General features: G+C 49.0%; 1 protein-coding gene across 5 annotated transcripts in view; it reads right to left on the reverse strand.

Moving 5' to 3' along the window:
• Positions 1-12,956, reverse strand: part of ADRA1A (adrenoceptor alpha 1A) — a 99,861-nt gene extending 86,905 nt beyond the window's left edge. Inside the window, exons 1-3 of one of the 5 annotated variants that reach the window (XM_081269086.1) lie at positions 12,615-12,956; positions 12,329-12,415; positions 9,780-11,321 (exon numbers count right to left, since the gene is read on the reverse strand). In XM_081269086.1, coding sequence (XP_081125212.1) covers positions 9,780-10,662 — 883 coding nt within the window. In that variant the 5' untranslated portion in view covers positions 10,663-11,321; positions 12,329-12,415; positions 12,615-12,956. Of the gene's footprint in view, positions 1-9,779; positions 11,322-11,777; positions 12,305-12,328; positions 12,416-12,540 lie in introns of those variants that run through there. The other 4 variants (XM_081269085.1, XM_081269089.1, XM_081269087.1 and 1 more) reach the window with 4 other exon arrangements.
• Between the last annotated feature and the right edge of the window lie 245 nt (positions 12,957-13,201).

Consider the following 13,201-nt stretch of genomic DNA (forward strand, 5'->3'; position numbering starts at 1 on the left):
CTCATGGTCATTGTAATGGTCAGTGTTTCAGGAGATGGTGGCCAAGTGCAAGGACAGTTCAATAGTAGTCTGGGAAGCAACCAGAGCAACCCAGTGAGTCCTGAGATTCCATGAGAGAATAGATAGATGTGCACGAAGACACAGAGGCAAGACCATTTTCAAAATGAATATCCATCCAGGAGTCTTAAGCCCCAAAGTATGAAAACGGATTATGAAACCACAGCCATTAAAATAATGTGGCATCAGTGTTAGAGAAAGAGATAAATGGAAGAGAAATATAAAATAGACTCCATGCTCTTTTTAACAAATATAGTTTCCCAAATAAGACAGGAAATGATGAACTACTCAGTAATCTTTTCAGGCTATCTGGTTATACATTTCAAAGTTAATACAGTGAGACAACAACCACACAGATACAAACAAAAACTTCCAGGTAGAACACAAATGATGGTCGAGAAGAACGAGGAGGAGATGGGGTACCGACCTCCACCAGGGAAGGTCTCTCTGAGTACCCCTAAGGCGCTTCCATGAAGGAACAGATTAAAACGTTCAAGACATAAAATTGTATATGGCTGTATATTTGTAAAAACTATGAAAACAATAAGATGCCAATGGGAAAAAGTCGTAGCTAAATGTGTACATGGGTCAGAACATCTTAATTCCTCATCTCCATTCTCCTTTATAACCTCTTTCTCTCCCAGCCAGCAGTCCACTGCCATCACTGGTCCATGGACGGTGGGTGCCACCCAGGAAGAAGGGGCATGATTCAGAGGCATGTCCCATTTAGAAAAACAAAACCAAAAAATGGTGGGCAGGGTTCAGGGAGTCAACATGCCTCCCCTCTAAGGGAACCATAGGGAAAAGGAGGAAGGTGGTGGAAAGGCAGGGGACATTCGTTCTGAGTTCTCCTCTCCACAGGACGGTGGGAGCATTCAAGGATGTCTGGAAATGAAGGTGGGAGCAGAAGTGTTTTCTGCACCTGGTAAGTGACAGTCAGCAGGGTGGGGCCAGCACCCACAGGGGGTGGAAGGAACCAACCAGCCTCCGTGTCTGGAGACCAGGATGGCTGAGAATCGGCTCAGGAGGCTGCCAGAGATGTCTATGGGATGACACGGGCACAGTTACTCCATGACCAATAGCAAAAGAGCAAGGGTCACCCACGCCAGGAACCAATGGAGTCATAGTCAAGCTCGAGGGTCTGTTCTTGCAGTGATGGCTGGGGGGCGAGGCCACCCATAGGCCAGTAGCCTCAGAGTCATCAGGGGACAAGGGCTGGAGACTAGCATTAGTGACCAGTCATTGGACAAAACCAACCTCTCTAGTGCAAGACACTAAAACAAAGAACAAAAACAAACAAAACAAAAACACGACTTTATATGACACAATTAGGGCCAAGGGTCCTGATAACATTTTGAATGTTGAATGTCCCCCAAAGGTTCATGTGTCCAAGGCTTGGCTCCCCAAGTGAGAGGTGCTATGGATCTTTAGGAGGTGGTGCCTTATGGGAGGTTCTTTGGTTCTTTGGTCTCTGAGGAGGTGTCTTTGAAGGAGATTATGGGGCCCTGGTCTTTCAGTATCCCTCTTGGTTTCCTGGCTCATGAAGTAAGAGCTTTGCTCTGCTACCCACTGCAGCAAAAATGTACCATTCTTGCCAAAGGCTCAAAGCAATGCAGCCACATGATCTTGGGTTGTAACCTCCAGAACCATGAGCCAAAATAACCCTTTTTCTCTTTGTACATTAATTGCCTTAGGCATTTTGTTGTAGTGACAGACATCTGACTAATACAAATCCTAACTTCCTGTCCCTTCCTGACTACCCTGAATTTATGTAAGCCCTTGAGCCTGGTTAATATCTTAGAGGGTAGTTCTGAAAGGCTCTGGTCTGAGTGTGTGTGTCCTTCCAAATGTATACAATGATAATTTCACTGTCAATGTGATGATATCAGGAGGTGCAGTCTTTGGAGAGGGATTAGAAAAAAGGCCTCAGAGAATTGCTTTGACTATGGACAGAGCTAGAAGGTGCCATCTGTGAACTAAAAAGTGGTTCTTTACTAGACAACAGGGCCTTGATCTTGGACTTCCCAGGGTCCAGAAAGATTTGAAGTACATTTCTGGTTTTTATGGGCCATTCAGCAGGTGCTATTCTCTTACAGCAGCCAGAGTGGACCAGGACACCAAGTAAACTGAAGGAGACTGAGAATGTAAAATGATGTATAAATGATCAGATCTGACAGAGCTTGTTGGATTTCACTGTGTGTGTGTGTGTGTGTGTATGTGTGTGTGTGAATGTGTGTGTGCGTGTGTGTGTGTGTGTGTGTGTGTGTGTTTCTGTGGAAATTTATAAGAGTCATGTGGGGATTTTGCAAAATAAAGAAGCTATGTTTCCTTAGCATATCTGAATAGAGCCTCAGAACATGGGCTACTCAGCATTTTCGATAACTAAGTGATTAATATCTTCAATGGATAAAATGAACTTACAGTAAAAAAAAAAAAGTACAAAAGTAAAAAATCACTGTATAAAAAAGTGTCCCCAAAGCACAAGCAGGCAATTTCATAAAAGGAGAAATAAAAATGACTAATAAAAATATAGAAAGAAATGTTCACAGCCACACCTGGCTGAAAATGAAAAGCCGCTACACAAGTGTCAAATTGGCCAAGGAAATAGGAAGGTTAAAATAGAGGGAACTACTTGTCAGATGAAATGACTTCAAAAAGTGTCCCCTTGCCCACCATGAAACCAAGAAGCAGCAGAACAGGGCAGTGACTTCCTTGCTAAGTGACTAAGGAGGGATCGCTGCTCAGCTGAGGACTTCCCTGGCTGTGGCCTGATTTGCAAGTTGGCTCTTGTCCAAAGCCTTGTTAGAACTCCTTGTTAGCGTCTTCTGCGGCGCGTTCCTTGTAGTATGGGGGTAAATCCTCACCAACAGGTTTTTCTGGTGGCGATAGTCAAAATTATTTCAAAGCCAAGCCTGGTTACAATACTTGTGATCACGAGAAACGTGTTCTCGCAAATCTAACCCCTGAAGCCCCGAGAAGGGGGCGTGCCAGGGCTCTGCGGCAACCGGGGAAACAGGCATTTTAACCAGATCGCACTTGGCAGGACACCCCTCGCCCTGGCCCATGCCGAGGTCTCCTGGCTGGTCTAGCCATGATCTTCTCACTAAGCCTTTGATGGTTTGAAACAGAAACTTGATGGTGTCCTCTCTGCTCGCTGGTCATCTTGTAAACAACTTGTAACATGGCGATCAAGTCTTGTGGTCTTGTTTAGTCTGGCCTCTCTTTCCAGTCTTTTTTGACACCAGTGATCTCCTGGTCTCTCAGCTGCGGCCACGGAGACCTTCTAGAAGATCTCCAGGGGCTTCAGGCCGCCTCTGCCAGTGTCTTTGCACAATGAGTCCTCCCTTTCCCCCTCTGAACCAACACACACCTGCTCATTCTGCAGATCTTGGCTCAAAGGTCTTCTTTCCAGAAAGACTTTGTAGCCCTCCCTGTGCAGGACCACCCTTAGCCACAGTGGAGGTTTTTGAGGCACCGTGTTGATCCCCTTTATGGCACTGTACACAGTCTGGGATTGTGTCATGTGGCCCTCTTCTTCCCTCTAGAGGTCAGAAGCTTCAGGAAGGCGGGAACCCTGTCTTTTATTAGCCAATTCATTGCATTAAGCCCAGACGGGGGGATGTCGCCACATAACTGGCGGATGAAAACAGAAGGTTTTCTGACACCCTCGTGAAGATGGTGCACACCAGGACCATGACAGTCCCCAGTGTGGGTATCTACCTGCTGCTCCCCCATCAAGAGGTGGGTTGGCTTCCCTTCCCCCGGAACTGAGGCTGATCCCGTGACTGGCTCTGACTGCAGGATGAGGCAGCTACGATGCTGGGCTAGATGGGGATCAGCTCTTCAAAGGTCTGGCAGTCTTTGGAGAGGACTGTCACCCTATAAGAAAGCTGGTTGAGACCACTGGAGGGAGAGAGGCCACGGTGAGTGCCAGGCAGTCCTGACTGCCCGACAAGCTGGGTGCTGACTTATGCCTGGCTCATGGAATCACAAGCCTCGAGATCCTTTTTTTACCCCTACATTTTGGGATGCTTTGTGATATAGTAAGAGTAATGGAAAAATTGCTTTCTTATCTTAAATTAAATCCTAATGGCTATTAGATTCTCTTCACGTCATTTTCTCTCGGAGGCCAAGCTTCTCTGTGAGATTTAGAGGGCAGAACCCAGTGCGCCTGGGGTGAAGCAATAGTTAACTCCTGGTGACCTTGGGCATCACCAAGGAATCAGCAACATTATAGAAAATTTGTGTGTCATTGTAGGAACCAGCTCTTCTCTCTTGTCATGATTCATATCTCACCATCTGAAACTGCTAGATATTTAACTGTTCCAATTTTGAGCCCCATTCAGGAAGAGATTTCTTGTTATTATCCTCAGTGATTCTCTAAGTGCTTGGCACATAGTAGATGCTCAATGAAATTTTGCTGATTCACACTCTGCCTGTGGTTTCTTCTGCAGGATAAACACCTCGTGGGTTCTGTCTTCCTCATACCTCCCATCCCAGAAGACATTCTCCCTCCCTACCACTGACTACCCTGCTTCCTGTCTTTTTCAAAAACGGAATTCTCAAATACTCTCTGTCCACAGAGGCCACATAGCAACCTGACACTGCTCCCTTTGGTTTAGCGCAATTCCTTAGGTCCAAGAATAATGCTGGCTTTTGTATTTACATCAGATAACATGACCTAACCGTGTCTTCAACAAAAGGGGCTCCTCAGTCCTTCCTTTCTTCTGTCCTTTCTTTCTCATACCTCCAAGGATAGTCACCTCTCCTGGAAATATCTGCATGTGGACATCTGTCAGTAGTGGTCTGTGATTCTTATGAATCCTGGTAAGATTGACACTTGTTATATTTGCTCTGTGCTGGGTGCTAAGGGAGGAAGCTGGTCTGCATAGGATACCCAGTTTTATGGAAAAGAAAGCCTAGGTTTAAATCTCAGGGCCCTACTTTTCCATTTGGGACGTGGTCTCTGGAACTGGTGGGCTCTAGCTAAGGGGATAAAACAGGCAAAGACAATGCAGCTGCAGTGCAGGAGCTGGGCTGGGAGGCAGGTCTCTGACTTCCTGCTTGTCCCTGGATGAAGGCTAACACCCTCCTGTTCCCTCTAGTCATCCCACTGTGGACCAAGCTGCTTTTTCCAAGCATTCTCCCCAAGGAATCAATGACGGATAACAACCTCAAATGCCGCATTCCTCTGATGAAGGGGTCTGAATCTCAACCAAACATTTGGGATGAAAAAGGAAGCAAGATTGGCAAGATTGGGACTTGGAATGGGCCAGTCAGACTCCACCCACCCCACACTGTTGAGTCCAGGAAGCGAACCTCTCACTTGATTTTCCTGGTCAGTTCCCATCACATGAGGGCGCATCACCTTGTAGCCTGCACACCACGCTCGTCCCTGCCCTGGGTTGGTTTCAGATCCCTTTGCTCTCTGGCAGCCTCATGCAGACTGATAACCTCTTTTTCCCAAGAGAACATTTATCTACTTAAGAGCTCTCGTCCCTAGGGTATGATAACATAATGGCGTATTTATTTTTCTGATCACATTTTGCATGAATAATGTGCTTTGAGGTTGTTAATAAAAATAGATAACATCTTGCAAATGGCCAACAGAAGTAGTATGGTCTTGAAGAACATGCTCAGTCAACGGCACTACTTCTGGAACCTTCTATAGTGACCTCTGGATGCAGACAACAGCTCTATTCCTTACCTCCTGGTAATAACACCACTGTGAGGGCCCATCTTCCAGACCTATGCTAATGGTTCACAAAGAGCCTCCTCAACTGTCCTGCAGGGCCTTCGGGGGGATGAAGTGTGCTCTATTCATCCTTTAATTTTAGTTCTGTGCCCATTACTTATTAAACTGCCAAATGGTCTCCCTCTCCCTTGTTGGGTGGTAGAGGAATTTGCAGACCCCAGATTAGTGAGACTTAGGGATCCTTTGTCCCCCTGAGCAGCCCAGTCAGATTTTTAACTGTGTTTTTCTCCTGTAACCCAACATCTCAGCTCCCTGAGAGCACAGACCCGCGAGGGAGTCTGCAGTGAGACCAGAGAGTCTGCCTTCCTCCGGGGGTCACCAGAACCCAGGCCATGGTGTATCACTTCCCGTCAGAGCCCAGTCACCAGCACAACCCCAAACGCCAGGTCACCTGTCATCCCGGGGCTCCTTCTGACTCTGCATGTTCCCTAATCTGACCCAGCCGGTGTCCATGAAGGGACCTGGCTCTTCACTCGATCCCTGGAACTCACAGTCTATCGTAGTCACCTCCTCTAGCCATGGCTGACTCACTGGGGGGTGGGGGGGGGAGAGCAGATTCTTGAATGTTCTACTTTAGGTTCATGAATAAATCCCACACTGGGGCCTTGGGACCTCCTGTCATTCAATTTCCGTCATCTATTTTCTCTCCTACCCTGAGAGTCCACATCTCCTTTTGCTCCTCAGACTACCACTGTCTCACTTTGAGCCGATGATCTTGCTTCTTGATTCATGGAGGCTGTGAAAACACTTGGGAGACACCTTCCTCTCTCCCTCCCTATCCACCTGGTGCTCATCCCCAAGGCTTCCTGTCACTTCCCAACCTCCCTGGGGCACAGAATCCTATCACTGGCCTATGTCACCCGAGAGTCTCTCTAGTCTTGTTCTCATTGAAATGTGACCACGATGCCACATTTCCCGCCTTTGAAACTCTCTCTGGAGCCTTCCAGTTGCACACCCTTTCCTGGCTCTACTCTAGGAAAGAACCTCCAAAGGGTTGTCACTTTTTCCTGCTGCACTCCATCTCTCATTCCTTCTAGAAACAACGTTTGGCCTTTAGTTGCTATCTTTCCAGGGAAGCTGTCAGCCTCACATGAACCCCTTCCATCCCTGAGGACCTCCCATTGCCGAGCCCGTCCCTGGTCCTCACTGCCCCCCTTGCTGGGCCCTGCAGCTCTTTGGGACACAGTTGACTATTCCATTTCCTTCCTGCTGCAGATCCATCGCACTCTCCCCATTTTCCTGCTGTCTCCTGGGTCTCTCCTCCATTGCTTTTGCGGGCTGGTCCTCCTTCTCCTGACCCCCAGGCTCACTTCTTACCTTTCTCTTTTTCTCAGTTCCTCTCTCTTGGCAGAGCTCTCCTGCTTCTTTGTATACCTCCGCGTGTCCCAGATTTTAATCTCGCCTTCTCCTATAGACTCCAAATTAATATATCTATATCTCCACTCAGATGTTAATGGATATTTCCCAGCAGTGTATATAAAATTAATGCTCTGAATGCCCACTTCCACCAGGCCCTTCCATTCTCAGGCTTTCCCAGTCTCGGTAAAATGTGCTACCATTTACCTATTTATTCAGGCCACAATCCTGAATAACTCATTTCTTTATGTCATACTCTATGTCCACATTTGTTAGCCTGACCTGTGAAGTAAGTGCTGGACATGATCACTCCTGGCCACCTCCACCTGCCCCAGCTGAATCTAAGGCCTCGGGCCCTCTCTCCCCTCCACTTTTGGTCTCCCTAAATCCCTTTTGTCCCACTCTGAATCTCATTCTCCATCCAAAATAACAATCCTTTAAAAATATAAAATGAGACTAGCCACTCACTTGCTAACCCCCCTCCCCCAGTGGCTTTCCACAGAATTAGAATAATATGCAAATTTTACTTTGGGTCAGAAGACCCACTTGCCTTTGATTCCACCTATTCCCCAACCTCTTTTTGAACTCATCTGGCCCTTTGCTGTCCGTAGTCCAGCCTTCCTGGCCCTCGTGCTCTTCCTTGAACAGGTCCAGCTCCTTCCCATTCCTGTATTTGCTGTTCCTTTTCCTGGGAGCTCTCTCTCCCAGATTTTGCAAGGCTTGCTGTTCATATCAGCCAGGGCTCTGCTCAAATATCACCTCTTCAGTAGAACTTTCCTGACCGTCATCCTTGCCACTCACTGTTGTCTTATTTTCTTAACTTTTGGATAGTGTTTGTTAATCCTTGACTTTTAAACGTATATTTATTTGTTTGTTTCTACCTCTTCCCAAAGAATGCAAGAATATCATGGGCAAGGCTTTTTCTGTCCTGTTCATCCTTAATTATCCAAAATAAGTGTTCAATAAATACTTGTCAACTGAGAAAATGCATGAATAAATGTGCAGAAATCCAGAAGGCAGGAAGAGGTGGGATGTGGGAAGGTAGGAAAACTGGCAGTGGCTCAGGTAAGGGGTGTCATTCCCATAAATACAAAGCCGAGGTGCACTTCCAGGAGCAGAGCAAGTAATGATGACAAGGTGGGCACAATGGATTGCCAGGTGGTGGACCAGGAAGGGCCTCTCCGGAAGCCCTGTCTGATAAAATTTCTGTGATAATAGAAATAATTTATATCTCTCCTATCTAAAACAGTAGCCACTGGCCACAGCTAGCTATTGTGTACTTGAAAAATGCCTAGTGGGATGGAAGTGCTTAATCTTGATATGATTTATCATTAACTCACATTTAAGTAGCTACATGTGGCTGGTGACTTTGGTATTAGAGCCAGAAGAATCCCTGCCCCCACTTGTGATTTCAGGTTAATAGATGTTGAAAGGACTGGTGAAATAGAAAGTCTGGTAAATTATCTGGAATGTGGTTGGCATTCAAAAAATAATAGCTGCTGCTCTTACACAGGGTGCGAATTAAATACTTTAGGTCCATGCCATTTAAACTTGGCTCTAAAGCACTTGAAATGAATTTTGATTAATTTTTTACCATGACTGTTTGTTTGTTAGAGTCAGAAGATAAGCAAAGTGTGGGTCTATATTTGACTCACCAACTAAAAATAGCAAACAACCATTTTGGGATGTCACTGAAGGCCTTTCAGAGATAGATGACTATTCCAAGTGGACCAGCTTGCTGATACTTATAATGAGCTAATTAGTTTTGACAATAGCTAATTTATCATCTGCAAAAAAAAAAAATGGGCTTGAAATATTATGCTGTTATTTTCAAACAATGTCATCTCCAACCTCCCAGATGATTTTGGATATAAGTGGTGTCTGGTTTAATATTTGCTATCAAAATAAAATATCAAAATAAAGGTAGAAGTATTTACTTATTGAAAACGTTATGATTTTCAATTATTGAAAAACACTCTTTAAGGTTTAAGTTGGTTTAGACATAAAACCATTTTTGTTGTTAGAAGTTTCCCATATTTCCTTTCATACTTGATCCAGAAAATAAAATTAACACACATATACAACACAATTCCTTTCATACTTGATCCAGAAAATAAAATTAACACACATATACAACATAATAAGCAGACCATTATAACCCCTACGAACAACCTAATGCAATAATACAATGGCACATTTGTCTAAAATAAGCATGGTGCTTATTTTCAGGCCAAGAGAATTTGCACTCCCTGTCTTGACAGTCAGCCTAAGTACTCCTTGGAGACTCCGAGACACCAAAGAGGGCGGACAGATTTAAATTAAACACATACTTAAAGGCATTAAGGAAGTTGACATTCTTATTATGGAGACCAATTAATCTGCACCGGTTGGAAGCCACTTTACAGTAGTTGAAAAGTGCCCTGGGACCCAGTGTAAACGAGATTGGAGTAGAAAGAGAACGAACGTTCAGCTTCTACCAGAAAGCCTTCCCAAATGCCCAGGCTGACAGAGACGCAGACCCCTCTTCCACTAGGGACTGTGATCTTGGGTCACAGAAGAGGAAGAGGGTGAAGGCCACTGAACCCCACGCCCAGGCGTCCTGAACACTTACCGATGGGCATCACCAGGAAGAAGGGCAGCCAGCAGAGCACGAAGCAGCCGACCACGATGCCCAGCGTTTTGGCCGCTTTCTTCTCCCGGGAAAACTTGAGGAGCCTCACCGAAAAGTGCGTCTTGTTCTTGGCGCTGCTCATTCCACCGCCTCCTGCAGCGACATTTTTCCGGTGTATGCGAAGCGTCACTTGCTCGGAGTCGGACTTATCGGTCTTGAGGCCGGACTTGAGGCCCCTGCTCTCCCTCTTGGCCACCACGTAGACCCGGCAGTACATGACCAGAATGATGGCCAGCGGCACGTAGAAGGAACCCAGAGCCGAGAAGAGCACGTAGCCGGGCTCCTCGTTGATCTGGCAGATCGTCTCATCGTCGGGGGCCGGCTGCCTCCAGCCAAACAGGGGCCCGATGGAGATGACCAGGGAAAGCGCCCAGACGCAGAGCAGAGCCCTGACGCCCCTCCTCTGGGTGACGATGGTCGGGTAGCGCAGCGGGTAGCTCACGCCGATGTAGCGGTCAATGGAGATGATGCAGAGGCCCATGATGGACGCAGTGCAGCACAGGACGTCCACTGCCGCCCAGATATTGCAGAAGACCCTGCCAAAGGCCCAGTAGCCCAAGATCTCGAAGATGGCGGAGAAGGGCAGGACCGTGGAGGTGAGCAGCAGATCAGCCACAGCCAGGTTGACGATGTAATAGTGAGTGACCGAGTGCAGATGCCGGTGACAGGCCACGGAGAGGATCACTAGGATGTTCCCCAGCACCCCGAAAATGATGAGTCCCCCTAAGATCACCCCGAGCAGAATGGCCTTGGAAATGTTCACTGGTGCCGGCGGGTGGGTGCAGTTGGAGCTGTCGGAAGCATTTCCGGAGAGAAACACCATGGTCTCAGCCGGGCCGGCGAGATCCGGCTCTCTAGGGCCACCCTCGGGCGGGGGACGGAGGCGGGAGGGAAGGAGCTGGAGTCAAAAGGTCTCGCCTCGGCGGAGCCCTGCCAGTTGAGTTTGGCTGGGGGTGAGGGAGAATGCGCGGGTGGGGAACAACCCCGGCCAGCCCCGGGAACCCTGGGAGGGCCACGCTAAGTCATAGGGAAGTAAAGGCAACATGGCCAGGGGCGCGCGAGGCTGTCAGAGAACCTCTCCACTCACTGCGCTGGCCAGGACCCCAACTCCCTCCCTACCCGACGTTTGACGTAAAGCTCGAGGAGAAACCTTGCAAAATGCAAAACCAGAATTACCAGAGTCCTCTTTTCTGTACCGTCTGATCCGTCCTAGTGGGGAGAAAACTGGGCATTCTGCACAAAATTTGGAATTGAAAATTCCAGCTCCACTCTTCCCCCAAACCACAGGCAAGTATAGGTCAGCCGTCGATGCTCAAAGACAGGGACCCTTTGCATCTGGTCGTTGCTCACCGCCCTTAGTTATCCTTAGGTTTACCGTAGGCTCCTGCTAGCTCCAGCTTCTAGGCACGCAGGCCGGGAGAAAAGGGTGTGAAATGTTGGCTGAGACCGTGGCTGCGTCGGTGCTTCTTTTCCTGCGCCCTCCTGAAAGATCAAATGTGGACCGTGATTCAGGCGCGCTGCGGAGCGAGGCAGTGCGGACACCAGTTGGCAGCACCGCCAGAAGCCGCCTTGCCCGGCCCAAACGGAGACGACACTGGAGTGGACCGCACGCCCCTCCTCCTCCCCCAGATCCCAGCCGGGAACCTGCCCTCTCTAGCTTTGCTTGGCTGCCTCCGACCAAGTTCAAGATCCAAAGTGGGAGGTGGAAGCAAACAAAACAACAACCCGCCCCAACCCCCGAACAACCCCCGCCCCATCAACAGCAATCCAAGCTGTAGTGCCCGGAGACTGGACCCGGAGCGCCACTACAGCAGGGGGAAAAAAAATCCCCAAGCCGGGTAGGCGCGACTGCGGCTGGCGTGCGTAGCGCTCAGCCAAAGCCGGTGGAATCCAGAGGATCTACCCCTTAGTCTTTTGAACAGGTTGGAACGCAGTCACCTGGAGGGGGCGGCCTGGGAGAGAGAACCTCTGCTACCGGGAAAGCGCAAGGCCAGAGCCACGCGCACGTTCACGCTCACGCCCCAGGAATTCGCACTCCGGGATGCGGGATGCTAGCGGGTTCACCAACCACGCCGGCCTGGGAGCCAGGTCCGCAGCAAAACCGAGCGGATCCCGAGGGCTGACCGGGACCCAGGTCAGGTCGGTCCTGGCTGGGTTTCCAAGCCGCAGGATTGCCCGCCCCAGAGGCTCCAGTCGGGAGCCACACCCGGACTGCTGGGGACCGGGTGGGGAGCGCATTACTCTGCAGAGGGGGCTTTGCAAGTGGCAGTCAATGCGGATTTTTGTAGGCGTAAAAATCAAGCCCGCGTGCCAGCGGGCAGAGGACGCTCGGATTTTCTGGGATGGGGACCATAATCTACGTGAGAAAACCAGGTTTCCGTAACTGCGAGCCGACCGTAGGGACTTGGGACGCGAGTGCGAGGCGGGGGGACGTGCCCAGTTTGCCTTAAGGGTTGAGTTCTGAGACAGGAATCCCCGGCAAAGGCTACCGTGAAAATCACGAGTTCCGGCCGTCACAGGTGATAGTAAAAGCTTGCCACTGCAGAAACCCGTCCTCTCCTACTTCGGGGCAATACCTAGAGGGCCAGAGACACTTGTTAACTAGAAGATAACTTCCCAGAATACAGGAGGGAAACCGGGTGGGGAGCGGTGCTGGTGTAAATCGGGCGAAGCTTTTGGGGTAGTGGGGATCCCGACTCACCTGCAGGCCGGGGGAGTCTGCCTCGCCCACCCGGCCCTGCCGCATGCCTGCACTGGCTGCCGCCGCGCACTCACCTGAAGTGCGGTGCCCAGCACCCGCTCCCGCGCTGGGGAGGAGCGGGCGGGCTTCAGTTCCCGGAGCCGCCTGCCGCCTCTTTGGCGTGGGAAGAGGGGACCGTCTCTCCGAGGAACCAAATCCTAGTCCTCTTCCACCCGCTGACTCACCCCTCTACCACCGATGCCTTCAAATTCCTTGGTTACCGCTATACCTGGATATTTAAAAATAAAGTGAAAATAATATAATAATTTAAAAAAACCCCAACAGTCACCAACAACTCCACAATCACCCTTTCAATATTCAGCCCCTCGACACCAGAGAAGAACGGGCAAGGAACTTTGCAGCTCTCGCTGACGTAACACAGGCTGTAGCCCAGCTAGTACCGTAATCTCCTGCAGTTACCGTATTGCTCTGCCGCAGCGGGCACAAGTGAGGTCAGCGGCAGTTTCTTTCCTGACTAGAGTGGATTGGGTTTCAGCTAAAAAAAAAAAAAAAAAAAGAAGAAGAAGAAGAAGAAGAAGGCGGCGTGTGTGTGTGTGTGTGTGTGTGTGTGTGTGTGTGTGTAGGGGAAGTTATTTGAAATACTTTTGCTAGATATTACTGT

The sequence above is a fragment of the Spermophilus citellus genome (genome assembly GCF_964194105.1).
Source record: "Spermophilus citellus genome assembly, chromosome: 16".
Taxonomy (NCBI): Eukaryota; Metazoa; Chordata; class Mammalia; order Rodentia; family Sciuridae; genus Spermophilus; species Spermophilus citellus.